This window comes from Pangasianodon hypophthalmus, chromosome 26 (genome assembly GCF_027358585.1).
Source record: "Pangasianodon hypophthalmus isolate fPanHyp1 chromosome 26, fPanHyp1.pri, whole genome shotgun sequence".
NCBI lineage: Eukaryota > Metazoa > Chordata > Actinopteri > Siluriformes > Pangasiidae > Pangasianodon > Pangasianodon hypophthalmus.
The window spans coordinates 4,606,476-4,624,726 of record NC_069735.1 but is presented as its reverse complement, the minus strand read 5'-3'; the positions used below and the strand labels follow the sequence as shown (position 1 = coordinate 4,624,726).

At 36.5% G+C, this 18,251-nt stretch overlaps 1 protein-coding gene across 1 annotated transcript; it reads right to left on the bottom strand.

The window, feature by feature from the left end:
• Positions 1-2,287: 2,287 nt before the first annotated feature.
• Positions 2,288-10,779, bottom strand: atp1b1b (ATPase Na+/K+ transporting subunit beta 1b). Its single transcript, XM_026928775.3, has 6 exons — positions 10,515-10,779; positions 8,288-8,416; positions 5,249-5,404; positions 4,587-4,771; positions 4,328-4,411; positions 2,288-3,752 (listed from the first exon to the last, which is right to left on the bottom strand). The coding sequence occupies exons 1-6, from the start codon at positions 10,609-10,611 to the stop codon at positions 3,492-3,494; spliced, it is 912 nt and encodes a 303-aa protein (XP_026784576.1). The 5' UTR covers positions 10,612-10,779; the 3' UTR covers positions 2,288-3,491.
• Positions 10,780-18,251: the final 7,472 nt, after the last annotated feature.

Sequence of the window (18,251 nt, the reverse complement as noted above, 5' to 3'; positions counted from 1 at the left end):
TTTTTTACTCTGTGCAAGTCACTTACCCAAGAGCAGCTAAATAAGCTTTATATAACACTTGCTCTGTGGTCTATGGCAATGCTGGAGCAGTGGCTTTAACTATGCTGGATATATCAGCAGGATCTTGTTAACTTGGTGGGAATTAAACCAGCACTGACACAGTTCACACATCTGGAATTACAGTGGGTCTAAAAGAGCAAAAAACAATGTGTACTATGTAATAAGCCTAACCTATTTATTATGGTAGTATGCAATTTGGTATGTGGACCCAAGTACTGATGTTTATTGTCATGCCTCAGTATTACAGAAATATTATGAGAATATAATAACTTTATTGTGTATATTAATGTCACTGTCATAGTTACCAAGTACCAGCTGAAAGAGCAAAATCTTTTGATTGCTACAGTATGTGGTAACCTCACAGAACGCTGTTGTGTAGGCTCTGTGTCTGTCCCTTCTGTGATTACAGCAGGGCAAGCGAGAGGTTTTTCTATATTTTATCTACCTATTTTCTTCATATTTTGTTCTCCAGCCTGTCCAGTTATTTAAGAGACTATAGACTATAGCTCATCTTTTGCCATGTACAGTGTGTCAACCTTTAGCCCTTTATCAGTGTCAGTTACCGAATACAATATGGCTGTAAGCTGGATGTTTTTGACTTTTCTCAAAAACAGGAGTCTCTCTGTGACTTTTTTTTAATAGACCCATTAGTGCAACCCTTTATTTTTTCAATGCCTTAAGGTCTTTTCTTAACTCCAGGCATTTTTAAACCTTTAAAATGCTGAAAACTAAGTGTAGTCTTGAGGATTCACTGGATTTTGACTAACGCAGATCTAAATCCCGGTTTACTATGGGACGTCTTGACAACAACCATCAGGAAGATTTCATCACTTAGATCTGAATTCATTGCCAAACATTGCCAAATCTCACGAAACCCTCAATGCCAGCATTAGCTTGCTCAGATCTAGGATTCAAGGTATTGAGAAGTCAGTAACAGTAACTCTTTTGAGACTTAACTCATTCATGGTATTCATCTTCTCCAAGCTGTTCGGAGATGATAAGTTAAACATACTCAAGCTAGACTGAATGCACAGGTCACCCATCCTGAAGCCTCCACCAGCAGTACCCTCTTGACCCATACTGGTCCATGTTCTTTGATTCCTGGTCAAAATGAGGTCTCTTGTCAACATCTATGCCCCAAATTGGCATGACCTGGGGTTTATTAACAAAATTATTATGCTTCCTCTAGATCTCAACACTTATTTCCTTATTATGGGAGGTGAATTTAACTGTATTCTCAACCCAGCACTAGATTGTTTCTCTATCAAGCATGGGTCTAGCAGTCTCTCTGCATGAGCTCTTGAGACTTTCTTAATCTTACATGTGGACATCAGGTGTTTTTTGAACCCATATAAAAGGCAATATTCTTTTTTCCCCAGTTCACCAATCATACTCCTGGACTGATTAATTTTGTGAAAAAACACTGCTGCCCTGAGTCAAATCCTGCTCATATGGTAATACAACCCTGTCCATGACATTTTCACTCCCAGGCGAACTCCTTATTCCCAAACTCTGGTGTTTGAACTCTCTCCTCCTCTCTGAAAGTGCTTTAACACACTCTTGCCACACAAATCACAGGCTTTTTCGACATTAATTACATATTGTGGAGAGATTATGGAGTGTATAATGTCTGTATAACAGAAATGTGGGTGCATCACAGTGACCTTGTTTCCTACAAAAAGGCTGAGAAAAAGAAGAAAGATTTGTCTCCCTTTTCCAATCCCTGAATTTTTTGGGTTAGTGTGAGGTCTTTTGTGTGGTTTTTGAGATAGCTGGGCTGGAAATTTAACTGAAACCCTGGTTAATGTTATTATCTCTTCCTTGTGCACTTCGTACACTGTGACAGGAAACACACCTGCTGTATGAAACATAGTTGAATAAAGGTATGTCTAAAACCACACAAAACAAGCTGTTAGACTGTATGCTGATGAATGTATGTTGGCGATTCAACCAAAATCTGGTCACGAGCCGCTGCTGGGCTACAGGCAGTTATTCCTAAAAGTCCATCTCCATATGTCTTGTAAGTATTATGGCACTAATTGATATACTGTATCTACATAATAGAACTTTAAAAATCATCTAATGGTGGTTCCACTTTGAAGACTTGCCCAAGGCGACACAGTTCTTGAATGAGACGAGGAAGAAAAACAATTCGATTTTCCATTGTTTTCAGAATACAGACAACAGAACAACCTAAGAATAAAAATTAAACATATACATAAACACGTTGTTTGTTTCTCCTTTTATTTTATCTTGGTTCATTCCATCCAGGGAATTTGCTTTTACCCCAAAGCAATGTGCACATCATCTCAACTTTTAGAGAAATTTTTTTTTTTTTACACTTTCTCTACAATCTAAAAATATCTTTATGCTGTGCTTTTGGGAAATTTCAGCATAAGAATTAAAGGGAGTGACAGATGTTTGATGGTAGACACTGACTGCACACTTCTACAAAACATTTTACAGATGGATCACTGCAGTGATTATAATATTTTTTTATATTGTCTTAATAATGGTTTTGGTATTATTACACACGTTTCTTGCAAAAATAATAATGTGCAATTACAGAACTGTATCTTCTTATACACACTTCTAAAACCTTGTTTTTTTTGATTGATCGATTGATCAAGAAGAAAAAAACATTAACCTCAGTACTTCCAACACAGATTAAAGAGTATTACATTTAAAGGTAATATGTACATACATTCAGTGATGAAATAAAAAAAAAGAATCAAAAATAAAAATTATTCCTGTCCACTGTAATTTCAAAGGAAATAGAAACGTAAAGTGTATTTATTAAAACCTCTGAAATAGCAAAAGCAAACAGTACAGTGTTTATGTGTTGACAGTGAATAAGAACAAATTTGTAATTGCACAGTTAACAAAGCTAGACCAGATTGGCTTGGTTTGAAACAACCTACCTATGCAAATATCATGCAATGTTATATTGGAAGAAAGCCACACAAGGTGGCAGTACAGGAACAGAGGGATAAACCGTGTTGACTATATTCAGGGTGGACTAAATGTCCCTTAGATCATTGACTTTTTTTTTCTTTTCTTTTTTTTTTTTTTTTTAGAATAGTCTAGTTTTAGAATAGACTGTTATTAGAGTAGTCTAATATGCTATGACTTGTCCTTCAAGCATTTGCATTCTAACTCTATACAGAAGCAGAAAATCTTGCATTGAAGCAGATTAACATTAGATCCCACATTATAGTTCATTACAGACTAATTATTGAAACTTTTTAAAGTATCCTTGGGCACTTTCTGACAGGAGACATTTGTATATCGATAAACGCTTTCTCTCAGTGAGACTGTGGAAGACCAGTGGGGAAATAGTGTCTGGTATCTGCATATCTCAAGTCAAAAAAATGGTTCTTACTTTTCCTTAAAACTGGGAGAGATTAATGGTGCTGTGCTCATAATGGAGGTCAAAAGTTGTTTACCTTCATTTTAACTTCGAAACGCCCCTGGTAGCGATCTTTGTCACTGTACAGGATGTTCTCACCATACACTTTGCACTCGACACGTATCTCTTGGTTCATGGTTATGTTTATGAACTGAATGGCCACCAAAGGCTGTAGGTAGTGTGGGTGCAAGAGCTTGCCGTAGTAAGGATAATACTGGAGAGGGAAGCCTCCTCCAATGCCGTAGTATGCCACTTGCCCAAGCAAATCTTCGTCTTCTTTTTTCTGCAAATGTTTAAGAGATTACAAGATGAGAATTTTCCCCCATTTTCTTATTTCCCAAATCCCACCCACTAGCTACTTGGCTCCCCTATCATCTGACAGCTGCCATCTAGGGAGGGAGGATGCTAGCACATGCTTCCTCCAAGACATGCAAAACCAGCCACCACATCTATTCAACTGCTGCTCATGCTATGTAATACACACTTGGAGGAAAACTGCTAACCACCCTTTTCTGCATACATGGGCTCACAGATGCCCATGATTGACAATCGCTTTGATTGTCACTATGTTGAACACAGCCAATTTTGCTCTCTTGTATTCCTGGCCAGGGATGGTTCTGGCTCTCCTCATGACAGGGTGAATGCTTTTCTTTTGTACCACTCAATGCAAGTGCAAGATGATATCTTTACAAAATTCATATATCATCATCAAATATCAAACATGAATCACTTCCTTTCAGAAACATTCTGACTTTCAAAGCTACACGTTTGTGTCTTATGTAGGACAGGATATCATGGTGGTTAGTGGTGAGCTGTTAGTTGTCAGTGCTTTAGATAAAATGAAGGGAATCTACTTACTTTACTTGTGCAGTGGAGAGGTATCACATTAGGTTGGACTTTGGACTTGACCTCCTCTGGGATACTCTCATTGGATTGTAGGGGCTAAAAAAAACAGTCATACACAGGGCTTAACCAGTTGAAGGATTAAATCCATGGACCTCTAAGTATGTTGAAAGATGTAGTTAATTATCTTTAGAATCTCTATGGTTTGGTTTCATGGAACATTTTTTTTAAAACTAAAATGTATGTAACATTAAAAAAAATCCAGGAAACCCACCTTTGGTCTAAAATTCACAATCCTATTGAGTTTGACAATCAGACAGGGTCTTCCCTCACTGAAGCCAAAATACTGATCCTTAGTGCCTGAGCAAGGCCCAAGAATATCCTTTGGGAATCGACATGCCTTCCTAATACCTATTTCACTCTCCAGATCTCCCCTGTTCTTATAGCCATCAGGTTGCTCTAAGTGGAAAAGGATAAAAGGATGAAACGAGACACGAAAAGCAAACAACACGTCAAGCCTGGAACGAATCGGGCACTGCATCATGTCTGTGATGCTTCAATCTGAAAAGTGTTCAGAATTCTGCCATTTAAAATCAGGTTTAACTTTGATTTAGATGATCTACACAATAGATAAAGCTTTCCTTAGATATAGTGACTGCTTAAAAGCAAATACTGTAAATCAAATAAAAAAATTTTTGGTCAAGAGTTAAGGTTAAGGGGATTAGAGTTATGAAACCAGTAGTTTATGATGTGCAATCATGCAGTCTTTATGTGTTTTTTATACCATAATCTGGTCTTTGCACTACTCATTTCACCTGCTTCTGCAGACTATGAAATTTCTTTCAGTATAGTAATTTATAAACATCAAAATATAATTCATATAGAAACTAAAGACAGATACTTGAGGACACTTATAGTTATTATATGCTTCTATACCTCCACAATCCTCAAACTTCAGTTGGTCACGCTGGGTTTCATCATTGTAAGCCTGCAGGAACTCTTTCATGGTCTTTATGGATTCCGTATATGTAGTTGGATCATTCACAGTGAAGGTAATCTCTGATTTTTCTGAATGAGGGGAGTGGGTCAGTCCTGCACACATCAGAACGAACAAAATCTTACAATTTTTCAGAAATGTTTAAATGTTCCTTAACATAATTTTGCACTGCTAACTCACAATTTAGGTTTGACAAAAGATAAGCAACATGCTATATTTTTCATGTAGACTTTATTATATCTGCACACTCTTAGAATAAAGATTGATTAAGGGCTCTGTATATGGTGCTATTTTTTTTTTTTTAGTAAGAGTTAGAACACTGGAACCTTTTCTAAAAAGAAAACAGTCTTTTGTAAGTTTAGCATGTGGGGTGTGGTTTAGTGAGGGCCTGCAATAAAAGGGGGGATTTTGGGAAGGGAGCTAGAGGGGTAATCACTAACACGGTACACCTGAGCCTTGTTCTCTCATGAATATTTAAATTATGTTATTCAAAATATTCATTCTACATTTAATGTCTGCCAGGTGAAAAATGTCCCATGACCAAGGGAAAGCATATGCTCTTCTTGTTGTTTGTGTCCCATATTTAGAGAAATCTCTCCCATAATGACATAAGGATATTAATAATGGGCCTTATTTAATCAATCTTTTTGTAATGTTGTGTGTAAATTTTTGGATAAGGCAAACTGAACTAAAAATTTCCACTGGGTTCAAAGATGTTTTGGAAACACTGATTTTCTTCGTACAAAGCACATTCCTATCTAGTGATACCCACAAAACTCCATAAAACATAAAGTGCACAGAGGGCTGGAAACGAAATGACTACTAAATGGTGAAAGAAAAGGCAGAAAGGCAGAAGTGGCAGTTATTTCAACTCACTTCTAGCCCATAAAAATAATTAGCAGTATAACAGCAGCTGAAAAGGTCAAAATCTAGAGACAAATTATAGAAAAGGTGAATGACATGTGAATTAAGTGAGGTGAAAAGAAAATGTTATGACATGAAACCACAGGAGAAAATAAGATCTCCACTGTATTGAGGTGATCATGGACACCAAGCACTTCACACAGGGAAACTATGCTATTTTAATTTGTTTAAAGTGGCTGATGTGCTGGAAGTAGAAGATTCCGTGGCAAATGGAACCAATTTATAAGCAAGCTTTCATTCTCTGAAGAAAAAAACAACAACATACTGGCATTTAAACATCCTTTCCCTTGTAAGTGTGACCTTAATCTTCCTCCAGCTGAGGCATTTGTTTACGGCTTACAGCTTCGCGCAGACAGACCGGCTCGTCCTCCGAATGAAATGAGTTTTATTATAAGGCTTATTTTCTGGGTTTGTGTTGGCTCCCGTTCTTTATTTTTCACATTCGAACAATTTAAATGTGACAGATTAGTCAATACTTTTGTTTTTGCATCAGTTTGCCAACAGAATTATTAGTTTGCCAAAATGTGTTCAATAAAAAATGTGTGCCTGAAAGAGTGCAGTCTTGTGCCTTGGTCTGTTAAAGCTGACACGAAGAGGGTAAAATGACTAACTTTATATCATGAGTATGTTCAAATTAGCAGGAGCAAACATGAGCCATTTTGTACAAGTGTATAGGATTGATTAGGATCTGTGCAGCACCCATAGCAGACACCACACTTTAGGATCCTTAAAGTTTCTATGTATGTACATTAGGTTTATTTATTATCCAATTAACCCTTAAAGAACCACTGAAGAACTTTTTTTTTTCTAAGAGTGTATGCTAACCTGAAATGTGCAAAGCTTTAAATGTGTACACTATATGGCCAAAAGTTTGTGGACACCTGAGCATCATACCCATCATGCCTTTCAGTTGTGTGTGCGAGTCAATTACTCTTGAGTACTGTTCTCTGTATTGTACAGTTGTGTTGCTTTCCACTTTTGACCATTTGTGGAGTTATCACAGAATTGGCTGGCACTGGATGACACTTTAATTTATATATCAGCAGTGCAGTGAATGTGTCAGTCCCCACACTCTACCTATGATCTTCATTTTAATGTTAAACACCCCTGATGCAGTGCTCTTTACATCACACCTACACACTTTACAAAAAAATGCATAGTGTTCCCCTATTTTTTTCTCTTGTTTTTCCCTAGACTTCTCTATGCAGTAAAACTAAACACCGTATTCAGCAGATCTGTTGGGTAACTGTGTTGTTTAGCTGCTGGTTCCTCACTAGCATCCACTGTTAGAGGTTTAGTCTGTACACTGTAAAGGTTTACCAGTGTATGATACTCATATTTGGAGGAATCAGCAGTATAACTTACCGAGTAGCCGAAGTGCACTCATACACCAGACCACCAGACTTCCAGCTCCTGCTTGCTGCTGAACATGGGGGCTAATATGCTAGTACACTAGTATGCTAACATATTGGCTCATGAATGGTGTACATAAGAGAAGCATGTTTTTTTAAACCCCCGTTGCCTGTCCTGATTTGACATACAGAGGAAGCTACTTTTTGAGGGTGGCGTGTGGGCATGATTAAGCTTAAATATTTTTTCCACCTCATGTAATACAAGTGGTATTTTATGAAAGGATTACATAATAATAAACTGTCTTTACTATGCAGCCTGTTGAATAAACTTGAATTGTGTATGAAAAAGCATTACAGTCTTAATTACTAAATATGTATTAATGAAACCTTGTTCTTGGAGGTGACTGTTTTTTTTTTTTTTTTTTTTTTTTTTTTTTTTTTGCACTCTACAGCAACATGCTTCCTGACACACTTACAGCTGTCAGAAAAATAACCTGCCAGGGATTTCAACCTTTGTATGTCCATTTAAATACACATATTTTATTGTGTAACTAATGTGTTAATGCTGAGAGTTATCTAAGAAGTACATTATCAAAATAAAAAACTCAGCTCAGGTGTATGGTCACAGCAAGGTTCCCATATTCTAAAACTAAGGAAATGTAATGCGCTGCAATAGAAAAGCTGTAACAAGAGAGCTTTTACCTGGAGGAGTAATTCTGTCCTGCCAGGTGGGTTTGTAGTTACTCAAGGTGAGAAGAAGGGCCTGGATGGTGCCAATGAAGATTCCAGCCAGGCAGCCATAAAAGATGACATAGAACAGCAGGATTTTTGCTGTCAGGAGACAGACACACAGGAACAGTTTGTAAGAACGGCAGACAGTCCAAGATTGTGGATTTCATTACTGTTCCTATACTTCTTCTAGCAGTCACCAGTGTACTTGTCACTTCAATCTCACCGCTTAACAATCTTGGAAGAGACAATCTTTGTGAAATCCTCATCAATTGCTTCACCTATGGATTTTACTCACTTTAGAGTATGTTTCAGGTTTTGGGTTCATTCATATACAGTAGTTCTACTAATATAGCTATATTAACCTGAAATATGACATTCAGAGTTTCCACATGACAAATAACCTACTAACTAATATATAGAATTTGAATGTTTGATTACAGTAGTGTACATATGCATTGCTCATGTTACACCACTTTTTTATAATCTGGGATTTCATTATAGTCATGTACCATATAGAAAAGGGATGTGCTTCCTTCGTTAACGACAATAATGCACCGTTTAGAGAGTTGATACAACATTTGTTACATTTGCAACACAATGGTGGTTTTTATAATGATTTTTTCCACAAAAAAATCATATTAGGACAAGAACGAAATAATTTTCATTAACAGAGTGTATAAACAAATGTTTCATTTTCTAAAATTTGACATGCATTTATGTTTATTTTTGATACAGTCTGTTTAGGTTAAAAAATTTTATAACTATTTTAGAATTCAGTGTCCTAAATTATATATATTATATAATTATATATATATTTAGATATATATGTGCATGACCATTACAGTAGAATGTATGAAAAACATTTCTTGTATCCTTTCTGAATGATTCCTATGCATTTATATGTTTAAATGTATATGTTTAAATGTATATTTAGATCACTTACTGTGCAGGTTTTTGTGAATCTAAAACATGAAACTAATAGTGTCAGATCTTTTTCCACCTTTAATGTGATTCAACAAAATTCAAGTGAAAAACAATTAGAAAGGTTTAACAATTAGAAACATTTTAGGGGAAAAAAGAAAAAGAAAAAAAAAATACAATAACCTGGTTGTATAAATATAAATGTGCACATCCTTTTATAATGGGGCATGTGACTGAGCTCAGAATTAACCCATCACATTCAAACTCAGGTTCATAAGTATTTATCATCATTCACTGTCATCAGTGATGTGATTGTGTTTAACTCCAAGTAAAGATGACAGCTTCATGGTTTCATCCACTGTGTCTATATAAACGTTGTCACCCTGACAGCAGGCAGCACAAGGTAATCAATGAGCTGCTATAGTTGGCTCTAGCAGATGCTGGATGACCGCTGGTGAAACATTAGATGAGCAGCTTGAATCCCAACACCCCAAAGAGTAGGCCTATCACCTTGAGTCACCTTGGACAATGATGCATTTTTAACCCTTTCTGCATGGAGCATGCAATAACATGCAAATTAAACAACGTGCACACTTCATGTCACGTCGAACTGGAAAAAGTCATATGATTGTCCTCACATGTTTGCGGAGCTATTACAATCAGTGAGGCTGTGTTTTCAGGATTTTATCGAATAACACAGGAAACCTTAATGCTTAATTAAACCTTAATGCTTCACGAGTAATTAAAGCGTCTAGATCACTTTTTGAAAAGTGAGCTAACTGTCTTCCATCAGCGTGATCAGTAATCCTCACAAGCCTTTCATGACCCTTTCATGACCTTTCATGACCTTTCTACCCACATCACTGCATATGCACGTTGGGAACACTGTATATAACCACCACATAACTGTCATGTGTTGCTGCAGAAAACCCTTCAAGCAAATAAAGAGGCAGAGTCCTTGATGGTGAGATGAGGGACATGTGAGGAGACACAGACAGTCAATCCAGTCTATAAATCTGGGCGACTATTTTAAAAATGCCTGTTCCTTTTCTTAATTCAGCTACAATCATGTCTTTAAGATGTGCACATGCTGCTCATGGAGGAAGTCCGTCTTCCATTTGCTGCAAAGTCAAATCTAACAGGTTGCATCGTGACCAGACAGCAGACAGGCAGACAGGCAGACAGGCAGAGTGCACCGCTAGAACGTCGACGCTCGGGGAGAGAACACATGTTAAACACATGACAAGCCTTACAAATCTCCTACATGCAGTCTTACCCCAACTCCCACCGGTGCGTCCGAGGACCTCCCTTGTATCGGAATTCCACAAGAACTTCTTCCATCCTCCTCCATCCTCTTTATTCTGAGCAGGCATTTTTATCAGGGCTTCAACTCTCTGTTGCTGTGAATGAGCTGGCTCCTTTGCTTGCTTGCTTGCTTGCTTGCTTGCTTGGATCACCACGACACCCTCGGATGGAGCTCACCACCCCAAAGACATGGAGCGGTACCCAGGTCTCTACAAGGTGCCCCGTGCGTTTTATCCATCACGGCGCGAAGACACGCCCCCCCCTCAGCTCCGCACGCGCATCCACAGCGCCCCTAGCCAATCAGAACGCACCAGTCTCACCTACGCAACATTTACGTGCAGGAGGCAGTCGGGGAGGGACGCGTTTTACTACAGTGCCGCAGGTCTGTCCTTGTAGGCAACGCAGAGCTCATGACGTGCATACAACATGCAACGTGATGATGCGTGATGCGTGATGCGTGATGCTGCTGCGTTGAGGCGGACCAAGAGGTCCAGATTAAGCATCTTACTTAAGCAATTTGTCAAATAACACCATTTCTGCACTGACATAGTTGTGTGATGAGATGTAAATTCAGCTGTACTATAATTATTCTCATGCATTTGCAGTCCTTTAGATGCTTTTTCTTTTTTTTTTTTTTTTTTTGATATGAACCTTTTTTTATTTTTATTTTTTTTTTATTTTAACAAAACATATACACTTGTAACATGACATCCAATTAGAATAAACTAAAAATAAAATAAATAAGAAAAAAAAACAAAAACAGAGTTTACAATAAAAAATACAAGTACAAAGTATAAATTTAACAAGAATACACAGAAGAAGTACAACCAAAAGTTAGTATTTCAAAAGACAGTCTATAAAAAATTCACTTTTCAAATTAAATTCAGCTCTTTAGCAAATATAATTGTATCTTTACATTTTTTTTTACTATCTATACAATGAACAGAGTGCATACATGATTGAAAATCAACCATAAAGACCTTCAAACAAGGTTTAGAATCATTTCTTTTACTTCTATGGATATGCAATTTACCAAATAAGATCAAAAGATTCATCATAAAATCATCATAAAATCAAAAGATATACATTTTGATTCAAAATATATTAAAACATCTTAGTTGTCAAATCACAACTATAGCCAGTTTTCTCTTGGACGTTCAAGGATAAATCTCCCCAAAACTTTTTTTTGAATGGTAACATTCATAAAAAAGATGTACCACTTTTTCTGGTTCATGTGAACAGAATGAACAATTCCCATCGATATCCATAAATTTTGATAGAATAGAAATACTAATGTAAATGTTATGAAGGATTTTCAAATGTAGTTCACGAAGTTTGTTAGATACACAACATCGAAAAGGGAGCAACCAAGCTTTTTTCCAGATAATCTCTGGGAAGCAAACATTCCAGAAATTTTTTGTAAATTAATCGCCTATTTTTGTAAAATAATCGTCTAATAAATTTATTTGTACACTTCTTACTATTAATATCTACCCCATTTAAATAAAGTACAGGTTCAGTTCTATGGATATTATAGGACAACATATGGCTTCTCATCAACATCAATAGGCCTGTGGGAATGGCTTTTATCACAGAATTATATTCTTTATATTTAATAGGAAAAGACCATTTGTACATAAAATTTTCATAAGAGAGCAAATGGGCTGATTGGTCTAGAATGTCAGACATAACGTCCATTAGATGCATAGAAATGTTCTGAAACCAGCATGTGACAATGGTCATTAAATCTTAGCGAAGAGAGGTCTAATGAAATTCAAACAACAAGCCTGTATAATCACACTGAAGTGAGATCTGAGGATCTTCTGAAGCATCTTCTGTTACTTTCTGTTCAAAATCACTTTTTTCATTCCAGAGTGCCTACTGGAGAGTTTCTTACTGAAAACTCTATCCACAGCCAAGTCTCTAGCCTCCTGGCAGAGGCAGCCAAGTTTGCACAAAAAGAATGAATGAATCCAGAAATAATCATTGATCCACCATCATACACTGGGTTAAGGGCTTTTCCCTGTATGCATTTTTGTCCAACATGCTGTTAATATTTATGCAAAAAAACTTCCTTTGATTTTATCTAGAAAGCTGTCATTTTATTCTACATTCTCAAGGTTCTTCATATTCATTATTCACTGCCAGTTTTCACAAGTGTACTTACGTAAATACTGATGTAAATCTGGTTAAATCTACAACTGTGTTCCATATCTGCACTACTACATTTAATTTAACTTATTGTATTTTATATTTTATATTGTGTGTGTGTGTACGGGTTGTATCTTGCTACTGACCATGCTGCTGTAACACAAGAATTATAGTAATTATAGTATATCTATCTATCTATCTATCTATCTATCTGATACATGATTTGAATTATAGTAAGACTGATGCTTGGTGATGTTCTGTATTTGTTTGGTTGCTCTAAGACATGGCTTCCCCCCTCCAGCCATTGTCATGGTGCTGGGGTCTAATGGTGAAACTCTTCCAGACTTTTGAAACTTTTTAGTTATGGTCCTGCACTTGAAGCTATTTTAACTGCTTACGTATTTTCACATTCATTACCAAGCTTGTTGCAGGTGAACAATAATATGTGTCTTCTGCGTCGAGGCCCTGGAGACTAAGAAGAATTGTTTGAAATTTTAATATAATTTTGAAAAGAAAATATTGCCCTTTAAAAAAAATTATTAAGAGAGTTATTGTGTTATATGAGAGGGGTAAATAGATCTTTCACATACTGGTTTCGAAACACTGCCATGCATTTAAAGGAGTGAATTTTTTAATAATTGTATGTAATTTATTTTGTACAATCAATTAGTTTGCCCATTCTTTTGAAGGGTGCCAATAATTCTGGAGTTGACCATGTTATATATGTTTCATGCATATAATTTGTCAATCAAAGCTTTTGGACACTCTGTGCAACCACCTAGCTAATGCATTTATTTCTCATGTGTGCTTTTACATCTTCACACTGACAAACCAGAACACTCCTGTCCACCAGAGGTCACCATTGCTGGAGTTCTAACCACTGATAATCACTCTTATTTCCCCTTGTAACATTTTGCCCACCTAAGCAGCACACACACACACACACACACAGATTCTGTGTATGCTAAGCTGTGGCTCCTGTGTGTAATTCTGGCTTTCTCTTTCTGGCCCTGGATTGTTGTCTTGATGCTGATTTTTTAAATAATCTTAAAGATGGTCTGATTGTCAGAACTTCCGTGTATCTACATGCACATTTTTCATATGTTTACATCCTATTTTCAGAACTATCCGATGTAAGTTCTATTTCACACCTCCTAACCACCACAGGTGGTTGGTGTTTAACCCTGGTTATGCTCTTGTGCACATGCACACTGCCGTACCTACACAGAAGTCACGAAATGACACTGACATAATATTTACTATAAACACCCATTGTATTTTCACTTCAGCTTCTTTTCTTCACTCGCCAACGCCCATTCCGGGACCACTTGTAGTGATCAGATCAGATTTCGTTCCCCCTTTGCTGTTATAACAGCCTCCACGCTTAAGAGCCATTAGAGCATTAGTGAACTTAGGCACTGATGTTGTGTGAGAAGGCCCGGCACGCAGTCAGCATTTCAGTTAATTCAGTGCTCAGTGGGGTTGATGTCAGGGCTCTGTGCAGGCCGCTTGAGTTCTTCCAGACCAATCTTGTTAAACCATGTCTTTATGGACTTCGCTTTGCACACAAGGGCGTTGTCATGCTGGAACAGGTTTGGGGCCCTTAGTTCCAGTGAAGGGAAATCTTAATGCTACAACATACAAACACATTCTAGACAATTCTGTGCTTCCACCTTTGTGACAACAGTTTGGGAAAGGCACACATATAGATGTGAAGGTCAGGTGTCCACATACTTTTGGTCATATAGTGTACCTAGTATTGTCCTTCATATGATGTTATTGGATATCAACTGAATTGCTGAGGAGCTCTCAGGTCATGTCAGTTGCAGTGGATAAAACGAGATCCTCTGAGATTTTGTGGGCCTTTTCCATTTTGCAATAGGATGTGACAGTTGTATGATACAAAGTGCTTGCTTCTGAACAGTACACACTTTTTTAAAATTATTTTTTGAAATGTGGCCAGATCTTGTTGATTTCTTTTGAAAAAACTCATCAGGCTTGTCTTTATGGCTTTATGTGTGTTTTGTCTGAAAATGCCTTTTGAGTTTCGCTGGTTTCATGCTGGCTGCAGCCAATAATTCACCACAAAAAATACACTATGGCTTGCACAAACCATACTTGTCTTTTGTGCAAGTAAAGCCAGATTTTATGTAGTTCGGGTTGTATTTTCTACCTGGCATAGTTTTTTCCATGCTTTTTGAGGATGAGAGATTTTCATTTTCCATCTTGGCATCTTTCCATTATTAACAGAATTGAATTAAATGACAGAATGAAATGAATTTGAAGATTATTTTTTTCACCTTTTTTTAAATTGTAATTTTTTTATTGTCATATTTTTAGACAATTTTTTTGTTATGTTTTATCATTTGCATTTAGCAATATTTTTTTTCTTCCCCAGAGTCCACGGCCCAATCATATTGGCCCCCACCAGATGAGAACCACTATAGAGCTGGTGCATAATACTGTCCAGCTTGTTTTGGAGCAACACTGTCTATCTTGCAAAAAATATCATGGTTACATGGGATTAGCAGACAATTTATGATACAGTAGCAACTACACAGTCACTCCTATACATTAATTCTATCTGACTGCTATTTTTCTATTTCTGTATCAGTATCAATTATTAATAATTATAATTATTCATTAAACCATTCCATGTTCATTACAAATATGAAGTGAAATATGCCTAACTATTGGGAACAAGCTGCTTTGACACTACTGTGGATATATTCTAATTCTTACCAACTGAAATATTCAGCTAATTAGTTGAATAGCTCATACTAACAGCTCATACCTACTGTCAAGCATGGTGGTGGAGGAGTGATGATTTGGGCTTGTTTTGCAGCCACAGGACCAGGTGGGTTGCTAGCTTGATGAAGTTATTGGGTTAGGAAACCAAGGGATATGCAACCAAATATTAAGTGTTATTTACTTTTAATTTACTTCAAGAGACTTCTGTTACTTCTGTTCCACTACATCTGCTCACCTAAACATTGGGTGGTCTGCCCCCAAAGGTGCCATGTTCTAATTTGTTTAACCCTTCTAGATGGAAATATCAGGAAATGAAAGCTGAAATACAGATCTATCGTCTCATGTTCATTTTTAGATCTCAAACCGAAATGTCTCCAATATATAGTAAAAACAAAAGAATTGGTCTTACCGTTCCAATACTTTCAGAGGGGACTGTATAATAGGAGCAATAGGAGCAGCTTTTTGTGATGTAAAAAAAAAAATGAAATCAAGATACATCCTGTCAGATCTTTTTCCAGCTTTAATGTGATATAGCAACCAACGGAATTCAACCTGAAAAACAAATAGAAACATTTTCGGGGAAAAAAAGAATGAGAAAAAAGCTTACTATAACCTGGTTGCACAAGTGTGTGCACTCTTATGTAATGTGGGATGTGACTGTGCTGAGAATTAACATATTTTTAGAACATTTCAAACTCAGTAATTATCATACATCTATTATCAATGAAGTGATTCTCATTATACAGTATCTCTCTCTGTGTGTGTGTGTGTGTGTGCTGTATAAGTCATATCTGCCATCATGGTAGCATTTGCTGAGTCACTGCTTCCATTTCCACAGCAACTACATCTGGGTTTCTGTGTGTGAAGGACATGGAATTATTAGGAGGTCACGGTAATGTTTAAACCCAGACTTGATATTTCTGGTACTTTTTCTGGCTTTGCATCATGCTCTGCATTATGTAGAGGTTAAGTTTAGCAGACATTCCCTTCAATTACATCATTTTATGTCTCTTCAAAATTCCACCTGAATTCCCATATTACCATATTTACTTATACATACTTATATTGATAAAAAATAATATACATGTTGCATACAGTGATCCATTACTGAGTAGCTTGTTACACCCTTACACAGCAGTGTTTTAAAAATACAGTAGATGTAACTAGGCTTATAAAATTATTTCAAAAATATTTTAAAATGCTAACGTGCTAGTCCTTTAACTAGTAATATTCTTTAGTCCAAAATGGAAAATACTTGAGTAACTGTACTTTGTTTCTATACAAGAGTACTATTTTGGGGTATTTATACATTATTTGAGTGTTACTGAAATTGAAATTTTATACTTGTACTTAGTTACATCTACAAAAAGCTAACTTTTTGCTCCTTACATTTTTATTTAGACATTCAAAGTACTCACTAACAATACTCCATGCATTTTATTTACAATTCAGTTTAAACTATCAAGAATCATGCCAGTTTGTCATCTGAGGTTACCTTCTCATGGTACACAACATAGTTAATGCTATAGCTATCCATGTGGGTCTGAATATGGATATGCTACCGGTCTGCAGTGTTGGACCTAAGGCCCTATATCTGTAAAATGTTTCAGTATGCTGGAGTAAGCAAAGACTCATATAAAATGAGGTGTCCTCCCCAGAAGGCATGAACTCCATCTACTTTGGAAAAGCATGTTGAAGTAAGTGTGGCTATATTTAACTAAGATGGCCTGTTTTCAATTCCAGTAGCTAACATAATTGGCTAGGCAGCAAGTCAAATTCAAGATAATGGTAAACATTGGTTATTTACAGGATATTTTATTTCTGATTAATTCAATAATAGACTGTTGAACAGCAGATTATTTAGCATTGGTCATGCATATGACAAGCCAACTTACAGACACGATGTAGATGCAACGGCATACTTGCTTATTACAGTGTAAGATGTAATAAAAGTTAGTCTTCACATGAAAAAAATTACATTATCTTAATTTCGTCAGTTCAAAATATTTACTTTTTAATACTTAAGTATGTTTGAAAGTAGCAACTTTTTCACTTTTAGGCAACCTATTCTTGAAGACAAATCATTGTTCAAAGAAGGACATATGTAATCCTGAAGGTAAAAGTAACACATTTTCTGGTATGTCCGTATATTGTCTGACTGTAAAACCCCATAAACCCCAAAAAATAATTTACTGTGTTGGAATGGTTGTGTGTAATGTAAGGACTAGTTCCTTCAAAATTTACATAAAACCCCTCTTTCTGAATTTCATGAATATGTTTGGAACAGTGTCTTTGAAGCTACAGTGGATGCACAGATAAGAGGGAAACCAGTGAAGGTTGACTTTGTAGTAAGAACACTAGTTCACAAGGCTGCACGTGATCAAGGTCATCTCAGGTTTTCCTGCAGAGGGAAGGTTTCATAAATCATAGTGCTGCATAATATACTATATATAGCATTTGCAGACATTAAGGGGGGAATGCATTTACAACGTCTTGTGCTTTAATGGTCTTCGTTATGTCCTTTATATTTTCCTCAGTGGAAAGAACATATGCTCTTATTAAATATCATTCCCAAACTGCACAATAGCTATCTCTCCTGGTTGCTTCTTTGCACTGCATTTCATGAAGAGGTATATTAGCAATCTCAAAAATATTAGTACAATTGTTACAAAAAAAGGAACATTCCTGTTACTCTGATCCAGTCCTGTATTATACAGTTTAGCATGTTTTAGGTACAAAATTTCTAATTATAATCTCCGCAAATCCTCAACCTACAGATGAAATAAACCAACAAAAAGAGCAAAGA